This window comes from Nicotiana tomentosiformis, chromosome 4, assembly GCF_000390325.3.
Source record: "Nicotiana tomentosiformis chromosome 4, ASM39032v3, whole genome shotgun sequence".
Taxonomy (NCBI): Eukaryota; Viridiplantae; Streptophyta; class Magnoliopsida; order Solanales; family Solanaceae; genus Nicotiana; species Nicotiana tomentosiformis.
Genome location: NC_090815.1, coordinates 15,472,973 through 15,497,383, shown reverse-complemented (window position 1 = coordinate 15,497,383; position 24,411 = coordinate 15,472,973). Strand labels below are relative to the sequence as shown.

Below are 24,411 nucleotides of genomic sequence, written 5' to 3'. Positions count from 1 at the left end.
ATGACAATCTAGAATAGAATGATATGGAGATAACCAGTCCATGCCCAGAATAATTTCGAAATTGGTCATCTCAAGCAATAGGAGATCTTCTCTAGTATCATAACCACAGAATGTAATAATACAGCACCGGTAGATCCGATTCACAACCACAGATTGGCCCACAGGAGTGGACACATAAACAAGAGTACTCAAGGACTCACGAGAAACACCCAGGAATGGAGCAAATAGAGATGACACATATGAATACGTAGATCCTGGATCAAATAATAGTGAGGCATCTTTGCCGCAAACAGAAATAATATGTGTAATCATGGAATCTGAGGCCTCAACATCTGGTCTAGCTGCAAAAGCATAGAATCGAGCTGGAGCGCCAACTGGCTAGCCTCCTCCTGGATGACCTCCACCTTTAGGATGACCCCTACCCATCTGTCCTCCACCTCTTGGTGGTCGGACTACTGGTGGAGCAACTGGTGTGGTAATCATAGGCTGCTGACCCTGCTGCACTAGTCTACCCCGCAGTTTGCGACAGAATCTCCGCATGTGAGTGGGTCCCCGCACTCGTAACAACTTTTCGGTGCGATAAGTTGCTGACTAGAAGTCTGGCCCTGGTGACCTGAATACCCACTAGAAGAACCCTGAATAGCTGGTGGGAGATAAGAACTCTCTGGTATAGCACTGAGATAGGGTCACACTGGAGCACCTCGAGGAGGCGGTGGTGCTGGATATGGGGGCCTGCTGGACTGCCCTCTCACGAACTGACCTTTGCCTCCAGAAGGAGCACTTCTGAACTCTCTAGAATACCTGAACCGCTTATCTCTTGTAACCTGCTCTCGGCTTTGCTGACGTACACCCTCAATCCTGCAGGCTATCTCCATGGCTAACTCATAAGAAGTACCCATCTCAACCTCTCGAGCCATAGTGGCCTGAATGCCAGTATGTAAACCTGCAACAAACCTCTGCACTCTCTCCGCCTCAGTAGGGAGTATCATAAGTGCATGGTGAGATAACTCAGAAAAGCTTGCCTCATAATCGGTCACTGACATCTGACCCTGCTGGAGCTGCTCAAACTGAAACCTCAACTCTTCCCTCTGGGAGGGTGGAATATACCTGTCCAGGAAGATACGGGTGAACCTGTCCCAAGTTATGGGAAGAGAATCTGATGGTCTGCCAAGAACATAAGACTGCCACCATCTACGAGCTCTGCCCTCTAGCTGAGAAGTAGCAAAGTCTACCCCATGAGACTCCATTATCCTCAGATTGTACAGTCTATCCTTGCACCGATCAATGAAATCCTGGGGATCCTCATGTCGCTCACCCCCAAAAATAGGAGGATGTAGTCTAGTCTATCTGTCCAATAGTTTCTGAGGATCGGCGGCTACAGCTGGCCTGGGCTCAGGTGTAGCTGTTGCCACTGGCTGGGCTCCACCCACGGGTAGTGCACGCTGGGTCTGATATACAGCAATTGCCTGTCCATAAGCCTGCACGGTAGGGGTCTGTGCTCCCCTGCCCGCCTGAGATATGGCTGGGTTTGCTGGAAATAAACCGGCCTGAGTCATATTATCCATGAACCGCAACATACGACCCATGACATCCTGAAATCCTGGTGCAGATGTGAAATCCACCGGAGCTGGCTATGCCACAGGCACCTCACCCTGCTCCTCAATAATGGGATTCTCTGTTGGACCCACTAGCGGCATAACTGGAACAGTCCTGGGACGTCTTCGCCCTCTACCACGGGCTGGAGCCCTCCCTTGGATCTGCCTCGACCTCTAGCAACTAGGGAGTAGCTCTTCCCTGGTTTGGAACCTTATTAGAGCATGTTCTCACCATCTGTGAGACAATATGAGAAGGATATTTAGTACTACATTAACTGCACGATGGAATATGAAGAAAGGTAGTTTCCTAACTCCCCATAGCCTCTCGAAGATAAGTACAAACGTCTCCGTACCGATCCGCAAGACTCTATTAGGTCTGATCATAACTTGTGAGATCTACATGAACCTAGTGCTCTGATACCATGTTGTCACAACCCAATTTCACCTATAGGTCATGATGGCGCCCAACACTACAGCTAGGCAAGCCATCTAATACATTAAACATATATCGATAATATTTAAATCCAAGAAAAATAATAAGACACCAAATTCTACCAATATGTGTGCTAAGACCTTGTGTCACAAGTGTATAAGCATCTAGTAGATTATACAAAATTCCAAATACTGTCTGAAAAGAAAATAGACAGAATTAAGAATACAAGAAAAGGCATTGGTAGCTACAGGACGGCTCAGAAAAGCAACTCACCACTACGCCCCTGGATAACGAGGATGTGCAATGATACGTCCTCCACTAGAATCTGTCTCAGATCCTGCACGAAAAGTGCAACAAGTGTAGCATGAGTACGTAAACAACGTGTACCCAGTAAGTATCAAGCCTAATCTCGAAGTGGTAGAGACGAGATGACCGACTTTGACACTCACTAAGGGTCAATAATAATAAATGGAATAAATTATAATTATTCAAATCAGCATGATTCATAGAGTTAAAAATAATTTTATTCAATTAGTAGAAATAATAAAAATCCTTCAAATACAACAATTTCCAATCTATTAATTAAATCCTTAAATTTCAATAAGAATTCCAATTTATCAAATAGCTTTACAAGCTCCAATTCAATTTTAATAAATTTCCAATTTATCAAATAGTTTTACAAGCTGCAATAAACTGTCCAAGTATCGTGTAATTATTATTATTATTAAGCATGATTTCTGCCAAGGTCGTACGGTCCGATCCAGAGTTTCGTGTACACTGTCGAGGGACGTGAGGCACGATCCATAGATGCATCTATCCTGCCGAGGCATTCGGCCTGCTCCACAAGAAAGGAGGACATTTTCTTATGTACCTCCGGAATGAGAGTATATTTATTATAAGATAAATTCAGGAGGAAGAACAATTTCTCTTAACAATTAATCAATTTAAACAGAAATTCAAGCATATGAGATTTCCATCCTTTAATATTTTTATCTAACAATTCACAACATATATATAAATATATCAAATAATTTATTTAAGTAAAGACTACCATTTACACAAGTAATTCATGCTTTTGAATCCTAAACTACCCGGACTTTAGCATTAATAGTAGCTACGCACAGACTCTCAATACCTCGTGCGTACGTAGCCCCCACAATTAGCAACAATTATTCAATTTAATCACCTATGAGGTAATTTCCCCCTCACAAGATTAGACAAGAGACTTACCTCGTCTTACTCCAATTTAATCTACTAGTAGGCCTTTTCCTCAATTATCCAACTTCGATTGACTCGAATCTAACCAAAAATAATTCGATACAATCACTAAAATTTATAGGAATCAATTCTATAAGGAAATACTACATTTTGAATAAAAATCCCGAAATTAATTAAACTTTCATTTGTAGGGCCCACATCTTGAAATCCAGAGAAAGTTACGAAATCCGACAACCCATTCAATTACGAGTCCAACCATACCAGTTTCACTCAAATCCGACTCTCAATCGATACCGAAATCTCAAAAATTCGTTTCTATAAATTTTCCAAATTTCAATGTCAAAGCACTAATTAAACGGTGAAAACAATGATATATTTGTGTATATAGACCAAATCCGAGTTAGAATCACTCACCCCAATGTCTTTCCTTTCAAATCTATCCAAAATTGCCTCTACTGACGCTCCAATTTGTTAAAAATGACGAATGAGACGAATGCCCACTTTTTATAAAACTGCCCAGACAGCCTTCGGAACTGGGCCTCGATAATCATGGCCCTCGATCCTAGGCCTCGATCGTGGCTTCGATCATAGGCTCGAGCCTGGACCTCGGTCATGGCCTCGATTATGGCATCGAGCCTGGTCCTTCGATCATAGCCTTGATCATGGCATCGAGCATGAGCCTTCGATTGTGACCCTCGATCTTGGGTCTCGATCCTGGACCTCGAGCATTGCCTTCGATCATGGCCCTCGAGCATTGCCTTTGATCATGGCCCTCGAGCATTGCCTTCGATCATGGCCCTCGATCTGGACCTTCGATCATGGCCCTCGAGCTGGACCTTCGATCATGTCCCTCGAGCTGGACCTTCGATCATGGCCCTCGAGCTGGACTTTCAATCATAGCCCTCGAGCTGGACTTTCGATCATAGCTTCGATATACAAGCTCGAGCTTGAGCCTCGTCAACCTTGGGCTCGATACCTGGGATCGATCACAGCCCAGAATGTCCAACAGAAGAGGAAAAATTGCAGCAGCTTTTTAAGTCCAACTTTTGATCCGTTAACCGACTCCAGTATCAAAAAGTCAACTCTCCGATCAAACTTCCAAACTTAAATTCTTGTTTTAGCCATTTCAAGCCTAATTTCACTACAGACTTCCATATAAAATTTTGATCACGCTCCTAAGTCCAAAATCACCATACGGAGCTGTTGGAACCATCAAAATTTTATTTCGGGGTCGTTTGCACATAATTCAACATCCGGTCACTATTTGAACTTAAACTTTTAATTTTTCATCAAAAATCCATATCTTGGGCTAGGGACCTCGAAATTTGATTCCGGGCATTCTCCCAAATCCCAAATCACGATACGGACCTATCGAAACTGCCAAAACACTAATCTGAGTCTGTTTACTCAAAAGGTTGACCAAAGTCAACTTAGTTGCGTTTTAAAGCTCTAATTCACATTTTAATCCATTTTTCACATAAAAACTTTCCGAAAAATTTTACGGATTGCGCACGCAAGTCGAGGAATGACAAAAGTGCTTTTTGAGGTCTTATAACATAGAATTAATTATTAAATTTAAAGATGATATTTTGGGTCATCACACGTAACCTCGGACAAAGCAACAAAAGAAGTGATCGAGATCAAGGGTCTCGGGGGTTGATGAACAGAAGTGGGTTCGACAGGACTACCGGATCTAAGGAAGCATCTCGGTTATCGGAGTATAACTTCAGCATTGATGCATCCGCTATTGTGTCGGCTATCGAACGCATCAAAGACACTAAATGGCCTCGACCCATGTAGACTGATCCTGCCCAGAGGAATCCCAATCAAATGTGTGCATATCATGGCACCCATGGCCATAGAATGAAAGATTGCAGGCAACTAAGAGAGGAGGTAGTCTGGTTATTCAATAAAGGTCACCTTCGAGAATGTTTAAGCGACAGGGCGAAGAACCATTTCAAAAATAGGGATTTCGGCAAACAAAATGAACAAGAAGAACCACAGCATGTCATCGACATGATCATCGGCGGTGTCGATACCCCTCAAGGGTCGGTGCTTAAACGCACTAAGACATCGATTGTGAGGGAAAAACGATCTTGAACTCAGGATTACGCACCCGTAGGAACTTTGTCCTTCAATGATGAAGATGCAGAAGGAGTCATACAACCTCATAACGATGCACTGGTAATATCTATACTTATGAATAAAACTAAAGTTAAGCGTGTGTTAGTTGATCCAGGTAGCTTGGCCAACATCATTAGATTGAAGGTTGTATAACAGCTCGGTCTATAGGACCAGGTCGTACCCGCAACCCTGATTCTAAATGGTTTCAGTATGGCATGTGCAACCACCAAAGGCGAGATAATTCTGCCAATAAACGTGGCCGGGACCATCCAGGAAACGAAATTCCACGTAATCAAAGGTGACATGAGGTACAACGCCCTTTTTGGAAGGCCATGGATCCACAACATGGGAGTTGTACCTTCGACCCTACACCAGGTTCTTAAATTCCCAACATCAAGGGGAATCAAAACAGTGTACGGAGAACAACCAACCGCAAGAGAAATGTTTGCTGTCGAGGAAGCGAATCTGATATCCTCACCTTCGCCAATAAAGGGATAATGCTCAAAAGGGGAACAAGATGCCAAATAGCAATCACAGACATCATCTTTAACCCAACTAGAAAATTAGAAGATCGATGAAGATGATGATAAAAGGATCCATCGATCCTTCGTGCTTCCCGATGAATCCGACGCTACCCAATCAACGATTGAAGAGTTGGAGCAAATCATACTAATCGAGCATTTGCCCGAACGAAAGGTATACCTGGGAACAGGATTAACCCCCGAACTCAGGAAAAGGCTTATTCAATTTCTTATCGATAACATGGATTGTTTTGCTTTGTCCCATTTAGATATAACAGGGATCCCACCGGATATAACGATGCATCGGCTAAGCCTGGACCCTAGGTTCCAACCGATAAAGCAAAAGAGAAAGCCTCAATCCGAGGTAAAGCACGCATTTATAAAGGACGAGGTAACTAAACTTCTTAGAATAGGGTCCATTCGGGAGGTGAAATATCCCGAATGGTTAGCAAATGTAGTTGTAGTCCCTAAAAAAGAGAACAAACTTAGAATGTGTGATGATTATAAGGATTTAAACAGGGCATGCCCCAAAGATTCTTTTTCACTGCCTAGCATCAATCGCATGATCGATGCCACGGCCAACCACGAGATCCTTACTTTTCTCGATGCCTATTCCGGGTATAATCAAATCCAAATGAACCTGGAAGACCAGGAAAAGACTTCATTTATCACCAAGTATGGAAGATATTGTTATAATGTGATGCCCTTCGGGCTAAAAAATACAGGAGCTACTTACCAATGCTTAGTAAATAAAATGTTCGAGGAATAAATAGGTAAATCAATGAAAGTTTATATTTATTACATGCTAGTTAAGTCCCTGCGCACAGAGGACCATTTGTCTCATTTGCAGGAAATATTCGAGATTTTAAGGAAATACAACATGAAGCTCAACCCCGAGAAATGTGCTTTCGGGGTCGGTTCGGGAAAGTTCCTCGGCTTCATAGTATCAAATCGGGGGATCGAGATTAACCCCGATAAAATCAAGGCCATCGAAGACATCGCCATCGTGGACAACGTAAAAGCCGTGCATAGGCTAACGGGACGGATTGCTGCCTTAGGCCGATTCATTTCAAGATCGTCATATCGAAGTCACAAATTTTTCTCTCTACTCAAAAAGAAGAACGATTTCGCTTGGACCCCAGAATTCCAACATGCACTAGAGGAATTAAAACGATATCTATCTAGCCCACCACTACTTCATACTCCAAAAACAGACGAAAACCTTGCTTGTACTTGGCAGTATCGAAAATCGCGGTAAGTGGTGTCCTACTTCGAGAAGAGTAAGGTACGCAATTTCCCGTTTATTATGTAAGTTGAACCTTATGAGTAGAAACTAGATATCCACACTTAGAAAAATTGGCACTTGCACTGATAAGCGCATCTAGAAAGTTAAGACCGTACTTTCAATGTCACCCCATATGCGTATTGACCACTTACCCACTCCGTAATATTTTGCATAAGCCCGAACTATCAGGCCGATTGGCCAAATGGGTCGTCAAACTCAGTGGGTACGATATCGAATATCAACCCCGCACGGCAATCAAGTCTCAAATTTTAGCGGACTTCGTGGCCGATTTCACGCCGACCCTCGTACCTGAAGTTGAAAAAGAAATCTTATTAAAATTGGGTACGTTATCGGGGGTATGGACCCTTTTTACACACGGGGCTTCGAATGTGAAGGGGTCCGGGCTAGGCATCATTTTAAAGCCACCCACGGGTAACACTATTAGGAAATCTATCAAAACTACTAGGTTGACTAACAACGAGGACGAGTATAAGGCCATAATTGCAAGTCTAGAGTTAGCTAAAATCTTGGGAGCAGAAGTCATTGAAGCCAAGTGTGACTCTTTGCTGGTGGTAAATCAAATAAACAAAACCTTCGAAGTTCGAGAAGATAGAATGCAAAGGTATTTGGACAAACTGCAGGTCACTTTGCACCATTTCAAAGAAGGGACTTTACAGCATGTTCCACGAGAATAAAATAGTGAGGCTGATGCACTTGCAAATTTAGGATCATCGGTCGAGCAAAGAGAGATAAGCTCGGGGACTGTCGTTCAACTCTCGAGATCCGTGATCGAAGATGGTCATGTCGAGATAAATTCTAAAAGCTTAACCTGGGATTGGAGGAATAAGTATATTGAATACTTAAAGAATGGAAAGCTCTCATCGGACCCTAAGAATTCGAGGACCCTACGAACCAAAGCTGCTCGATTCACATTAACTGCAGATGGGATGTTATACCGAAGGACATTCGATGGACCATTAGCAGTATGCTTAGATCCAGGAGACACCGACTATGTCCTACGTGAGGTGCACGAGGGCACTTGTGGAAATCACTCTGGTACCTATTCATTAGTCCGAAAGATAATCAGGGCAAGGTATTATTGGATCGATATGGACAAATATGCAAAGGCGTTTGTTCGAAAATGTGATAAATGTCAAAGTTTTGCACCAATGATCCATCAGCCCGGAGAACAACTTCACTCAGTTCTATCCCCATGGCCATTCATGAAATGGGGAATGGATATCGTCGGCCCTCTGCCATCGGCCCTAGGTAAAGCTAAGTTCATTTTATTTATGGCTGACTATTTCTCTAAATGGGTTGAAGCACAGGCGTTCGTGAAAGTAAGAGAGAAAGAGGTTATAGACTTTATATGGGATCATATCGTATGTCGATTCGGGATACCCGCCGAAATAGTGTGTGACAATGGAAAATAGTTTGTCGGCAGCAAAGTGACGAAATTCCTCGAAGACCATAAAATAATAAGGATATTATTAACACCGTATCACCCCAGTGGGAACGGATAGGCCGAATCAACAAACAAAACTATTGTTCAAAACCTAAAGAAGAGGTTGAACGACGCTAAGGGGAAATGGAGAGAAATCCTACCCAAAGTTCTTTTGGCATATCGAACAACATCAAAATCTAGTACGGGGGCAACCCCATTCTCCTTAGTATATAGATCTGAAGCCTTGATTCCAGTCGAAATCGGGGAACCCAGTGCTATGTTTCGATATACAACAGAAGAGTCAAATATCGAGGCTATGAACATAAGCCTCGAATTATCGGATGAAAAACGAGAAGCTGCTCTCATCTAATTGGTCGCCCAAAAGCAGCGAATCGAAAGATACTATAATCGAAGAACCAAGCTTCACCATTTTAAACTCGGGGACTTAGTGTTAAGGAAAGTCACCCTCAGTACACGAAATCCAAATGAAGGAAAACTAGGACCGAACTGGGAAGGACTGTATCAGGTTCTCGAAAACGTCGAAAAAGGAGCATACAAGCTCGATATTATAAACGACAAACAACTATCAAACAATTGGAATGTGTTGCACCTAAAACGATACTATTGCTAAGGTACGACCCTCCCATATTCGTTTATATTTCGAAACTAACCCCTACAGGAGTCCAATCAGGAGCTAGAATGGATCCTTTAATACGAAGCCCTAGGTATGAAAGCGCGCGTTGCACTCTTTTTTCCTTAGACTGGTTTTATCCCAAATGGGTTTTTCGGTAAGGTTTTTAATGAGGAAACCATTGATCGTGCTAACTTAGAAACAATTCGACAGTATCTGAGGCCTCTTTACAATTGACGTCGAATACTGGGGGGCATTAGCCCCTCAAATATATCAAGTTCGATGCAAGAAAGTTACTTCATAATAACAGGGTTCCGATAGGAAAAATCGTAAGAGCCAAATGGTCAAAACGAACCATGGTCATGTAGTTGGCCCGAGCCCTGACACAAAACATGGACACATGTGTAATGACTTGCAAAGAAAAATTTCTTCTTTACCGATATCTTATATCCAAGAAAGATTCCCATGTTTCGAGATTTATTATGCAAACAGGCTTAAGGTAAATCAACGAGTTTGAAATCACTAACTCGACTATTAAGCCTACGGGCTACATTACTTCGAGTTCGAAATCACTCACTCGACTATTAAGCCTATGGGCTACATCACATCGAGTTCGAAATCACTCACTCGACTATTAAGCCTACGGGCTACATTACTTCGAGTTCGAAATCACTCACTCGACTATTAAGCCTATGGGCTACATCACATCGAGTTCGAAATCACTCACTTGACTATTAAGCCTACGGGCTACATTACTTCTAGTTCGAAATCACTCACTCGACTATTAAGCCTACGTGCTATATTATTTCGAGTTCGAAATCACTCACTCGACTATTAAGCCTACGGGCTACATTACTTCGAGTTCGAAGTCACTCTCTCGACTATTAAGCCTATAGGCTACATTACTTCAAGTTCGAAATCACTCACTCTACTATTAAGCCTACGGGCTACATTACTTCGAGTTCGAAATCACTCACTCGACTATTAAACCTACGGGCTATATAACTTCGAGTTCGAAATCACTCACTCGACTATTAAGCCTACTGGCTACAATTACTTCGAGTTTGAAATGACTCACTTGACTATTAAGCCTACGGGCTACATTACTTCGAGTTTGAAATCACTTACTCGACTATTAAGCCTACGGGCTACAATTACTTCGAGTTTGAAATCACTCACTCGACTATTAAGCCTACGGGCTATATTACTTCGAGTTCAAAATCACTCATTCGACTATTAAGCCTACATGCCACATTACTTCGAGTTCGAAATAACTCACTCGACTATTAAGTCTACGGGCTACATTACTTCGAGTTCAAAATCACTCACTCGACTATTAAGCCTACGGGCTACATTACTTCGAGTTCGAAATCACTCACCCAGCTATTAAGTGTACGGGCTACAATTACTTCGAGTTCGTAATCACTCACTTGACTATTAAACCTACAGGCTATATTACTTCGAGTTCGAAATTACTCACTCGACTATTAAGCCTACGGGCTACATTACTTCGAGTTTGAAATCACTTACTTGACTATTAAGCCTACGGGCTACAATTACTTCGAGTTTGAAATCACTCACTCGACTATTAAGCCTACGTGCTACATTACTTCGAGTTCAAAATCACTTATTCGACTATTAAGCCTACATGCCACATTACTTCGAGTTCGAAATAACTCACTCGACTATTAAGTCTACGGGCTACAATTACTTCGAGTTCGAAATCACTCACTCGACTATTAAGCCTACGGGCTACATTACTTCGAGTTCGAAATCACTCACTCAGCTATTAAGCGTACGAGCTACAATTACTTCGAGTTTGTAATCACTCACTCGACTATTAAACCTACAGGCTATATTACTTCGAGTTCGAAATCACTCACTCGACTATTAAGCCTACGGGCTACAATTACTTCGAGTTCGAAATTACTCACTCGACTACTAAGCCTACGGGCTACAATACTTCAAGTTCGAAATCACTAAGCCTATGGCCTACATCACTTCGAGTTCGAAAACGCTCACTCGGATATAAAAGCTACAAAGTCTGAATGCCTTATAAAAACATTCATAAGGCATGAATAAAACGAAATCTTCACAAGACAGAAAATAAAATAGAGGCAAGACGGGAAAAGAAAAGATATTTGTATATATTTACATGATTGTTTACATGATTGTTTGCAACATCCGAAATAGAAACTAAGGGACTAAGTTTCTTGGTTATCCCTGGGGGCGGTATCTTCTCCATCGGGCTCCTCCCCGCTCTTACTCCCATCATCATCATTATCATCATCATCGTCATCATCGGAAGCCAAGGCTTCAGCATTGGCTTCGAGCTCCTTAGCCCATTTTATCTCTTAAGTGAGGTCGAAACCTCGAGTGTGGATCTCCCGAGGGTCGCCCTCCGAGATCGGCACTTAGCAAGCTCAAAAATCCAATGTGCTCGAGTGTTGGCGGTCTCGGCTGCCTCTCTTGCTTGTACCTGAGAAGCTTCATCATCGGCCTGATAAACGGCCACGAATGCATCAATATTAGCCTTTGCCTTTTCGGCGTCGGATTCGGCCTCAGCGAGTTCATAGGCCAACCGAGCCTCGAGCTCCTCTATTCTTCTTACTTGAACCGAGTTTTTCTCCTTCATACTAGGTTGACTAACAATGAGGCCGAGTATGAGGCCATGATTGCAGGTCTCGAGCTAGCTAAAAGCTTGGGAACAGAAGTCATTGAAGCCAAGTGTGACTCTTTGCTGGTGGTAAATCAAGTAAAAAAAACCTTCGAAGTTCGAGAAGATAGAATGCAAAGGTATTTGGACAAATTGTAGGTCACTTTGCACCATTTCAAAGAATGGACTTTACAGCATGTTCCACGAGAACAAAATAGTGAGGCTAATACACTTGCAAATTTGTTATCATTGATCGAGGAAGGAAAGATAAGCTCGGGGATTGTCGTTCAACTCTCGAGATCCGTGAGCGAAGAAGGTCATGCCGAGATAAATTCTAAAAGCTTAACCTGGGATTGGAGGAATAAGTATATTGACTACTTAAAGAATGGAAAGCTCCCATCGGACCCTAAAAATTCGAGGGCCCTACGAACTAAAGTTTCTCGATTCACAATAACTGCAGATGGGACGTTATACCGAAGGACATTCGATGGACCATTGGCAGTATGCTTAGGTCCAGGAGACACCGACTACGTCCTACGTGAGGTGCACGAGGGCACTTGTGGAAATCACTCTGGTGCCGATTCATTAGTCCGAAAGATAATCAGGGCAGGGTATTATTGGATCGATATGGACAAAGATTCAAAGGAGTTTGTTCGAAAATGTGATAAATGTCAAAGGTTTGCACCAATGATCCATCAGCCCGGAGAGCAACTTCACTCAGTCCTATCCCCATGGCCATTCATGAAATGGGGAATGGATATCGTCGGCCCTCTGCCATCGGCCCCAGGTAAAGCTAACTTCATTTTATTTATGACTGACTATTTCTCTAAATGGGTTGAAGCACATGCATTCGTGAAAGTAAGAGAGAAAGAGGTTATAGACTTTATCTGGGATCATATCGTATATCGATTTGGGATACCCGCCAAAATAGTGTGTGACAATGGGAAACAGTTTGTCAGCAGCAAAGTGACAAAATTCCTCGAAGACCACAAAATAAAAAGGATATTATCAACACCGTATCACCCCAGTGGGAACGGATAGGTCGAATCAACAAACAAAACTATCATTCAAAACCTAAAGAAGAGGTTGAATGACGCTAAGGGAAAATGGAGAGAAATCATACCCGAAGTTCTTTGGGCATATCGAACAACATCAAAATCTAGTACAGGGGCAACCCCGTTCTCCTTAGTATATAGATCTGAAGCCTTGATTCCAGTCGAAGTCGGGGAACCCAGTGCCAGGTTTCGATATACAACAGAAGAGACAAATAACGAGGCTATGAACACAAGCCTCGAATTATCGGATGAAAAACGAGAAGCTGCTCTCGTCCAATTGGCCGCCCAAAAGCAGTGAATCGAAAGATACTCTAATCAAAGAACCAAGCTTCGCCATTTTAAACTCGGGGACTTAGTACTAAGGAAAGTCACCCTTAGTACCCGAAATCCAAATGAAGGAAAACTAGGACCGAACTGGGAAGGACCGTATCAGGTTCTCGAAAACGTCGAAAAAGGATCATACAAGCACGGTATTATAAACGGCAAAAACCTATCAAGCAATTGGAATGTGTCGCACCTAAAACGATACTACTGCTAAGGTACGACCCTCCCATATTCGTTTATATTTCGAAACTAACCCCTGCAGGAGTCCGATCAGGAGCTAGGATGGATCTTTCAATACGAAGCCCTAGGTATGAAAGCGCGCGTTGCACTTTTTTTCCCTTAGAATTGTTTTATCCCAAATGGATTTTTCGGCAAGGTTTTTAATGAGGCAACCATTGATCGTGCTAACTTAGAAACAATTCGACAGTATCTGAGGCCTCTTTACAATTGACCTCGAATACTGGGGGCATTAGCCCCTCAAATATATCAAGTTCGATGCAAGAAAGTTACTTCATAATAACAGGGTTCTGATAGGAAAAATTGCAAGAGCCAAATGGTCAAAATGAACCATGCTCATGTAGTTGTCCCGGGCCCTGACACAAAATATGGACACATGTATAATAACTTGCAAAGAAAATTTTCGCTACATTACTTCGAGTTCAAAATCACTCACTCGACTATTAAGCCTACGGGCTACATTACTTCGAGTTCATAATCACTCACTCGACTATTAAGCCTACGGGCTATATTACTTCGAGTTCGAAATCGCTCACTCGACTATTAAGCCTACGGGCTACAATAAATTCGAGTTCGAAATCACTCACTTAACTACTAAGCCTACGGGCTACAATACTTCAATTTCGAAACACTAAGCCTATGGGCTACATCACTTCGAGTTCGAAAACGCTCACTCGGATATAAAGGCTACAAAGTCCGAATTCGATCAAATTGCCTAAAGCCTTATGAAAATATTCATAAGGCATGAATAAAACGAAATCTTCACAAGACAAAATAAAACAGACGCAATACGGGAAAAGAAACGATATCTGTATATATTTACAGGATTGTTTACATGATTGTTTGCAACATCCGAAATAGAAACTAAGGGACTAAGTTTCTTGGTTATCCCCGGGGGCAGTATCTTCTCCATCGGTCTCCTCCCTGCTCTCGGACTGCTCTTGCTCCCACCATCATCATCATCATCATCATCATCATCATCGACATCATCGGAAGTCAAGGTTTCAGCATCGGCTTCGAGCTCCTTAGCCCTTTTTATCTCTTCAGTGAGGTCGAAACCTCAAGCGTGGATCTCCTCGAGGGTCTCCCTCCGAGATCGGCACTTAGCAAGCTCAGAAACCTAATGTGCTCGAGTGTTGGCGGTCTCGGCTTCCTCTCTTGCTTGTACCTGAGCAGCTTCAGCATCGTCCTAGTAAACGGCCACGAATGCATCCGCATTAGCCTTTGCGGATTCGGCCTTGGCGAGTTCAGAGGCCAACTGAGCCTCGAGCTCCTCTATTCTTCTTACTTGAACCGAGCTTTTCTCCTTCATACTTTGAAGCTGGTTTTCGGCCGATGACAATTGGGCTCAAGCAGCCTCTTTCTCTGCAGCAAAGCGGTCCATACCTTCTTTCCACTTCAAGGACTCCGCTTTTATCACATCAACCTCCTCACGGAGTTTCCCGATCATCTCAATTTTCTGCTGCAGCTGTGAGACCGAAAACTTAGCCATCATTCCGGTATCGAGCCCATAGGCTTTTAAAAGTATCATTACATGCTCAGACAGATCGGTCTGATCTTGGTGAGCCTTGGCCAACTCAGCTCGGAGGTCTTTGATTTCCTCTCCCCTTTGCCCTAAGATGAGTTTAAGGGAGTTCCTCTCCTCCATCACCCGTTGAAGATAGGTCTCGAACCGATGCAGCTCAGCTCGAGACCGAGAACATGCTTCTCGATGAACCGCATCGGCCTGCGAAGAAGGAAGAAAAGAAGTTAGGAAATAATAGCAAAACATGAAAAATAATATCAACAAAGAGAGTTAAGAGATTACCCGATTCAGAGCTAGCTGCACTTCACAGAGAAGGCCCGGCACGTCACTAGGGCCAGTAGCATCCTCGACCCCGATAAACAGATTACGGAAAGGGTCCTTCCCTTTATGAGACTGGCTCATCTCGAGGGCCCCCAAAGCTTGGGCTTCTCGAATAGCCCCTTCGGAAAAGGCAGGGAGAGTGGGCGAATCTCCGATTACTATTGCCCCAGGTGACTCGCTTGGGGCGTTCTCCTTAGTTCAGAGAGCTTTAGGGCCAGCCCCTTCCGATGTACCCACTGTTTGTTGACTTCGGTAGGAAGCATCCTCGATATTTAATGACTCGGGGACTTTTCCTGAACCTTCCTCCGATATCTCCCCGGTTCGAGGCAGAGTCTTATGAATCACCGTCGATTCAGCTGCCTTTGGGGCATCACTGATTTTCTTCATTCGGGCTGCCAGCACGGACCCGTTATCTTCTTCTTCGTCGTCGTCTTCATCCCTTAGACACAGAACTGATTCTACGGTCAAAGCAATGGTATTCTTCTTCGGTTTACGAGTCGTCCTCTTCTTCAATTTTGGATCTTCGGGAACGGAGGCCCTTTTCTTCTTATTATCCTTCACCGGCTTTGGAACAGAGGCCGAAGCCTCTTCATCGACGGACGAGGGCCTCAAAACTGCATCTTTTCCCACACCTACATACGGGAAAATTTATTGAAGTATATGGAAAGAATCTCGTTTGAACTACCCAAAAATACTAGAGAGGGGCTTACCGTGATTTTTGGCGTCCTATCGGCCCTTTGACAAATCACGCCATGAGCACTCAATCAAACCTGCCCATCCAGCCTCGTTCTGTGTCCTCGTCTATGCTCGAGAACAGAGCCTTGGTAGCCCGACGCTGAAGTTTTATTAACCCTCCTCGAAAAAAGTGAGGACGGTACAAACGGATGAGATGGTCGAGGGTAAACGGCATCCCCTCGATTTTATTCACAATGTATCGGATCAAAATAATGATCCGCCAAAAAGAAGGATGGACCTGGCCTAGGGTTATTTGGTATTGACGGCAGAAGTCAATAAGAACAGAGTCGGGGGGACCTAACGTGAAAGGGTAAGTATACACACTTAAAAACCCTTTCATTTAAGTGGTGATATCTTTGTCAGAAGAAGGGATTATTATTTCTTTATTCTCCCAATTGCAGTCTTTCTTTAGCTGTTTGAGGTGCCTCTCGGTTATCGAACACATGTACCTCAATACTGGCTCACATCGGCCGGAAATCGATGAGCCTTTATCGACCTTAAAGAGAACAAACGCCCCAGGAATGCACTCCTCAGGCCGTGGCTCTACCAGTGTTTCATCGGCGGCAGACTGTGAAGATGAAGCCTTCTCTTTCTGAGGAATGGTTTGTGATGTTTTCGCCATTTTCGAATTTAAAGGTTGAGAATATAAGAAAGTGACAAAGATTTGGTAGTTTTGAAGAAGGACTTTTGCAGAGAGGAATCACAGATTTGCGAATAAACTCAGAGGGTACGAAAAGGAACTTGAAAAATTTGGACGATTGAAGATGTAAAAGTGATAAATGGCAAAAAGAAGGGTTATTTATAGATTAAAGTAATGTCGGTTCAATATCAGCGGTGGCCGACCACCATCTGACATGCATTAAATGCGTTGAAAAACTAAACCGACGGGACAACTATCACGTGCATCATGATCGAGCACAATGTGAACGTCAGCTTATATCTAATCGAGCCATTGTGAAATCATGTCGTTTCTCGCTACATCCTTCTCGAGAAACGAGGGGACTATCTCTATACGGTAAAAACCGGTTAGCCCTTAGTACGAACTGGTTTAAATGGTAATACATTGGATCGGAGAAGCATCTTCATAGTATCAGGTTGAGGTCCGAAGTCTGGTCACCAAACTTCGAGCCTGAAGGACCGATCAATATCGAGCTCGATGTTATTATCAAGCTCGAATCCAAGTTGAACTATGATGCAAAGTAAAGTTATCGAGCTTATGATTCAGAGACCGACCAACACTGACCCCGAATCAATACAAGGATCCGAGTCAGAATCGAGCTCGAGTCAAGATCGAGAGCTCGAGTCAAGACCAAAAACTCGAGTCAATATCGAGCTCACATACAAGAGTCGTTGCAATCCCACTAGAGGAGAGAATCCTGGCAGGAATTATGAAAAAAATAATTTGTCATGGGTCTCCCACTATGTATTTTTAATCTAAAAGTAGGATCCTCCACTATAAAGAGGATGGCTACGCTTTTGTAAAGGACAGTTCTTTGCTTACATTATAATTCAAGCACCATATTCTCCTATATTCAAGAGTTATTCTTTTAAGCTTCATAAATTGATTCATCTTGCTTAGTCCTAAAAATCATCTTCTTTCCAACCTTGTTTATTTTGTATTCTTTGCAATCCATATTTGATATTTCTATTTATCCTTACGATTTGTATTAAGTTATACCACATATCCTTAGAACTACGTACAAATTTAACTCTATCCGTTTTTCGGGTAAACAAGTAACAACATTATTGCAGATCTATGGATGTTCCTCTAAGACAACCCTAATAACATTATTGCAGATCTATAGATAAGGCCATTTATATTAACAAATGTAATATGGCCAATTTGGCTAGTGGAGTCAATCTCAATCTATTTGCAAGTAGACTTTGAGGGTAATATTCTTAGGGCCCAAAGTATTGCATTGTATGGTGGATATCATTTATAAAAGTTGTATCTTTTCTTTTACAACTTGGAGGCCAAGGCTTTTTTTGTCTATAAAAGGAAAGACTATTAGTTCGTTTTCAATACACCAACAAGATTTGAGTTTCCATTTCTTATTTCTTCCTACGTGCATCATTATATCGAGGCTCTTGTTTTTCTTATATTACTTTTAGTTTTTGGAGAGATAATAACATAACCTTATACTAACTTTTTACCCCCCAACTACAGCCGCAAAAGAAACAGAGAATATCTTGAAAATCAAGTGACATATTTTGCCTCGTAAACTAAAGATAATGTGATTACAAATAATAATAACTCAGTTAATGAAGTTGTTCATCTTTCGTATAGAGAAGGTTATTCAATCATTTTGAATTTGAGATTTGGCCACTTAAAATATGTAGGTTTAATTTATTTTATAGTTTATCTGTATTTTATAAAAATAATATGGGATACACGCGTAAGCATACCCCTTAACTAGTAGATTTAAAAAGTTCCAGGAAAAAGATCAAGCATAACCGACAAAGTATGGTAGAATTAATATAATTTGTTTATGTTACTGATAATAATGTAATTTCAGAACATGGTTTTTACGCCAGAGAAATTTTAGGCATATAGCATTACTATTAATCGCCCTAGTCTGGAGAGCATCCTATCGTGTAACCATCCCAGTCAACCTAAATTCAGTTGTTAAAAGTATAGTAATCGACTTGAGTGTTGAAAATATAGTTTCACGGTTGATGTGCAAAAGGATAGTCCAATCCAACAAGATAGTATTTAAGTTTACTTGGATCACAGATCTTTTAGAAGTCCTATGCAGCATATATAGTCAACTTCTTATTTGATAGGACTCCTACAGTTTCAAAGACTCACATATCTTGTACTCTTGTCTATCACTTATGTAAGCATATCTTATTGGACAACGACCTTTATTACGTTAGCAGCCTTCTTCCAACAAACTCGAATTCGATACCTTGCCTTGTAAGAACCTTCAACAGCAACCTTGAATACCTAATTTTTAGAGTATTTCATTAGCTATCTTGAGTATATGGTTCTTAGAGTATTTCCTCTCGATAAACTTTGTTAATCATTAAAACTCCAATACTCAACAAATCAAACATTGTAGACAACAAAAAAAGATAAAAAAAAATCAATTAAAGTGAACTGGATGGAATAATTTTTATCACAAAAATGAATAATTAGGGACAAACGTTTTCATCGTAGCTAATAATCACGCGTTAAAGATGAAATTTGTTGTAGTAAATTAATTCCAATCCACATGTAGATGGAAGACTGACTCTATTTCACCAACCGAACCCACTAAAATATTCATTAAGTCATATCAGCTGAATATAAAATTAGTCTGCATTGAGTGAAAACGAACAAACTAATTTAACTTCCCTATATATTTGTCGTATGTAATAAATAATTTAATGTGTACTACCCGATTTAATACTTATTTTAATTCAAGGTTTTTTTCGGCCTACGCCAACAATTATTTATATTCAACAGCCGAAAAGTGTATAAAATTTGTATAATTTTTATATATGACATACGAAATATATATATATATATATATATATATATATATATATATATATATATATATATATATACATTTTTCGGCTATTATTTGGGAGCTTTTGTTACTTTTTACCTGCGCCAGAAACTATTTACATTCGGTAGCCAAAAAAGTATATAAAACTTATAAAATTTTTGTATATAACACACAGAATGTATGTGTATATAAAAAAATATATATATTTTTTCGCCTATTATTTTGAAAGCGCATATACAATATATTTTCTCATTAATTTAAGAGCGGCTACAGTTTCATTTTCTCTTTTAATTCCCACATAAAAAATCTTCACCATCTAATTATACGTGTTCCATTTTTCAACGCACGCTGTTGAATTTATGGAGTCTTGACTAGTCTCCATTTATCATCAGATAATGACGTAAGTGTAGAAAATACATTTAATTAGTCAAGTGGAATTAATTATTTGACCTATGTCTGACAATGTAACACTACTACTTTGAAAATGACTCAAAGAGTAGAAAATATGTACTCACCCAATTCTTATTTAAGAGATTCTATACCACAAAATCCTGACTGTTCAGAAAAATGGAGATCAGTACTTTATTATGGTTTTGGGGAATTGTTTTGGTTGGTTTGGTATATGGTAATTCAGCCTGTTTAGAAGAAGAGAGAATTGCTCTGTTGCATATCAAAGCAACCTTTAAAAGTACTCATTATTCCACTTGGGTAGATAATAAGAAAAGTGACTGCTGTAAATGGGAAGGTGTAAAATGTAGTAACAGTACTACCATGCCAGTAATTGAACTCTCTGTCAATGGGACAGACCCAAAACCGAATACTAGATATTTCAATGCGTCTATGTTTCTGCCATTTCAAAGTCTTGTGGTTCTAAACTTGCCTAACAGCTACTTAGTAGGTTGGTTTAAAAATGAAGGTATGGATTTTCTGATTGTATTTGAGAATACTAGTGGAGTACTTATTTTGGAGGATCTTGGCAGTAGTGACCGGAAGGTCACGGGTTCGAGCTGTGGAAATAGCCTCTTGCAGAAATGCAGGATAAGGCTTACAATAGACCCTTGTGGTCTGGCCCTTTTCCGTTCCGAACCCCGTGCATAGCGAGCGCTTAGTGCACTGGGCTGCCATGTGACCAAGAAGTCACGGGTTCGAGTTGTGAAAACAGTTTCTTGCAGAAATACAGGATAAGGCCACGTACATGAGACCTTTCTGGTCCAGCCCTTCCGGAATCCCGCGCATAGCTAAAATTTAGTGTACTGTGTACGAGCTGTCTTTTTTTAGTGGAGTACTTATTTTAGTGAATTTCAAATTAACTCACATGTTGAGATTATTTGACAGGTTTTGATAAGTTGTCTGAGTTAAGGAATTTGAAGGTTCTTGATTTAAGTGGTAATAAGTTCAATCTTAGTGTTCTCTCGTCTCTCAGTCAGCTTTCATCTCTCAAGTCTTTGATTCTCAGCGGCAATCCTCTGGACAGTGTGCCTACTAAACCTAGTATGTACCTAATTTCTTTATCAATTCACTATTCTTGATTACTTTAATTTAAGTGCTTGAGAGTTATAGTAGTTTGTTTTCCCGAAAGTTGTTGAATATATATATATATATATATACCCATGTGGTCCGCCCCTTTTTCCGGACGCCACGCATAGCATGCACCGACAAAGTTGTCATAACCGGTAAAGTTGCTGCCATGTAACCAGAAGGTCACGGGTTCGAGCCGTGAAATAGCTTCTTGCAGAAATACAGGGTAAAGTTGTGTAAAATAGATCCTTATGGTCCTGACCTTCCCGAATCCCACGCATAGCGAGAGTTTAATGCACCAGACTATTTTTTTTTTTTTTTGGTTGAATATATCTATAAGTCCATATTTTTTTGATGTTGTTGAATGCATCTTTGTATGCTTCTCAAAGCTAATTACATTACAGGCTTTGAGAAACTCACAAATTTGAGCAACTTGGAAGTCCTTGACTTAGGCTCTACTCTCACAAATCACAGCGATCTGCAATCAATCTTAAGTGAGCTTCTCGATCTTCATCTGAAACAATTATATATATGTTTTGTGCTATGTAAAGTACAAATGGAGTTGTTAATATATAGTGACATCGTTGTTCATTTAAGCAGATTTAAATGATTTCACCAGATTGAAGTATCTGGATATATCCGGGAATCATTTACATACTTTTGGATCATTTGATTACGGTATGTTGGTTTCAAGTTTTCTCATCATCTAAGCTTTACTCTTCTATTTGGATATTTCACTAATAAAATTTGCAAGAGAAAATCCCGCACTTGATTATGGTTCTCTGCATTAATTTAAGTAGTCTGATTTCATATTTCTTTGATTTATATTCATCGATTGCTCTTCTGCAGATTGGTGCCATTTTAAAAACCTCCAAGAGCTCAGAGTCGGTAGTAATAACTTTGATGGAATGCTTCCCTCTTGTCTTGCAAACTTAACATTTCTTCTAAGTCTCGATATCTCTAACAATCGGTTCACTGGAAATATTGCATCTTCTCCACTTTCTAAACTCACATCTCTCGTATCTCTAAACATTTTGAATAACAACTTGGAAGTCCCAGTTTCCTTTGAGGCCTTTGCTAACCATTCTAGCCTTATAGAGGTATATACTGATGGAAATATCGGTGTTCCGGAAACTGAAAGTCGTGCTTGGGTTCCAATGTTCCAACTGGAAATCTTTTCCATGTCGAATTGCACTCACCTTCAAACGCTGCCTAGATTTCTTCACTACCAAAATCGGTTGACATTCCTTGATTTTTCACTGAACCATTTAAGAGGAAGTTTCCCGAATTGGCTATTCCAAAATAACACGCAGCTGATAGGATTGTCTCTGGGTGGTAATGCTTTCATTGGATCCTTCAGCCTTCCTTTACTTGCCCAACCTAGTGTCAAGTATATCGGTATATCAGAGAATCGATTAAGTGGGCAACTTCAAGCAAATATAAGTTCAGTGTTTCCAAATCTTGTACTTTTGAAAATGAGCGGAAATTGTCTCGAGGGACAAATACCTGCTAGCGTTTGGCAAATGAAACGTCTTGAAGCACTAGATTTGGCAAACAACCACTTTTCAGGAGAATTACCAACAGAAGTTGTTATTCCACCGTCATTGCAATATTTGCATTTGAATGGAAACAACTTCACAGGTGAAATTCCGAAATCACTTTCTTCCACTAATTTGGCGGTGCTCGAAATCAGCAACAATAGTTTGTCTGGCATGATTCCGGAGTGGATGGGTCAGATGTCAGGATTGGTCCTACTTGCCATGTCTCATAATCATCTTCGAGGTCCTATTCCCGTGGAATTGTGCAATCTTGATCGTCTCAGGTTCTTAGACTTGTCAGAGAACCAGTTCTCCGGATTGATTCCATCTTGTTTCAGCCACTTGGAACACCTTTTTCTCAACAAGAATCACCTGAGTGGAAACCTTACCCATGGATCGACTAACAACTCTGCTTTGCTCACTTTGGATCTCAGTGATAATAATATTGTAGGAAGCATTCCACAATGGATTGGCAACCTTTCTGCACTCAACATTCTTCTTCTTAAAAACAACAAATTTGAAGGTGAAATTCCAAACCACCTATGTCATCTACAAAGATTGAGAATGCTCGACTTGTCTCATAATCAGCTCACGGAATCAATTCCTAGCTGCTTGAGTAACATAAGTCAGGAGGTGAATTCTCAACAAACATTTCGCTTACCAGCACTTAAAAGTTTTGCTTTTCAAAGTGTAGCATTTACGAGTGTATATACTATGTTTGATGCGGTAAGAATGAAGGTAGAGTTTACAACAAAGAGCTCTTCCCTTAATTATGAAGGCGGCCCCTTACTTTACATGTCTGGAATTGATCTTTCTTCAAACCGCTTAAGTGGTGAAGTTCCTATTGAGCTTGGTAACTTAAGTGAGATACAAGTACTAAACTTTTCGCATAACAATCTCGTTGGATCAATTCCAAAGACATTCTCCAATTTGCACGAAATAGGATGCATAGATCTCTCCTACAACAAGTTGAGTGGAAGAATTCCTCATGAGTTACTAGAGCTACATTCATTGGCAGTCTTCAGCGTAGCACACAACAATTTATCAGGTTCTGTCCCAGAGCTTAAAGGCCAGTTCAGTACATTTGACGAAACCAGCTATGAGGGCAATCCTTTTCTTTGCGGACCACCATTGCATATCAATTGCACCAATGCTCAATTGAAACATCCGATTCAATCAAATGATGGAAACGAAGAAGAAGGAGAAGATGGATTCATAGATATGGAGATATTCTACATAAGCTTTTCAGTGGCTTTTCCAGTTTTTTTCATTGGGGTCATCACAACTCTTTGTGTAAATAGCAGTTGGCGATATCGATGGTTTCACTTTGTAGAGAACCTTGTATTCTCATGTTACTATTTTCTGGTAGACAGAGTTACTAATATTTGTAGTAAGGTAACATCTTGACTATTATGTATATCCAAGAAATTGCAAAAATAAATATACTTGTGGAGTGAGTCTTCTGAACAAATTTACAGCGCTTTTTTTGGTTCAAAGAACCAGAAATCGCATCGGATTCCAATTAAATAATGAGTTTTTTTATATTAAAAAAAAACAGTTCGGAGATTCTACCATGAATACAGGAATAACTACTTCCTCAATGTTACTCCAGGCTAATACATTTGCTATGTAGTCAATTAATAGCATATTAATGAGGTTCCACTGTGGTCTACCACAAATGATTCAGACACTAAAGCTTGGTTTGCTCGCGGGTCCATAATCCAGTATATTATGCTGGAACTTTTCGTGTTTCAGCT

General features: G+C 40.9%; 1 protein-coding gene across 1 annotated transcript; it reads left to right on the top strand.

Annotated features, from left to right (window-relative positions):
• Positions 1-20,128: 20,128 nt before the first annotated feature.
• LOC104084578 (cuscuta receptor 1-like) lies at positions 20,129-24,125 on the top strand. Its single transcript, XM_009588478.4, has 5 exons — positions 20,129-20,514; positions 20,934-21,089; positions 21,521-21,610; positions 21,717-21,794; positions 21,966-24,125. The coding sequence occupies exons 1-5, from the start codon at positions 20,166-20,168 to the stop codon at positions 24,059-24,061; spliced, it is 2,769 nt and encodes a 922-aa protein (XP_009586773.1). The 5' UTR covers positions 20,129-20,165; the 3' UTR covers positions 24,062-24,125.
• Positions 24,126-24,411: the final 286 nt, after the last annotated feature.

Bases quoted from the DNA above. Each gene is read 5' to 3' on its own strand.
- LOC104084578 (XM_009588478.4), top strand. From the start codon at position 20,166: ATGGAGATCAGTACTTTATTATGGTTTTGGGGAATTGTTTTGGTTGGT. The intron at 21,090-21,520 runs GTATGTACCTAA...ATTACATTACAG, and splicing joins CAGTGTGCCTACTAAACCTA to GCTTTGAGAAACTCACAAAT. The intron at 21,795-21,965 runs GTATGTTGGTTT...GCTCTTCTGCAG, and splicing joins TTTTGGATCATTTGATTACG to ATTGGTGCCATTTTAAAAAC.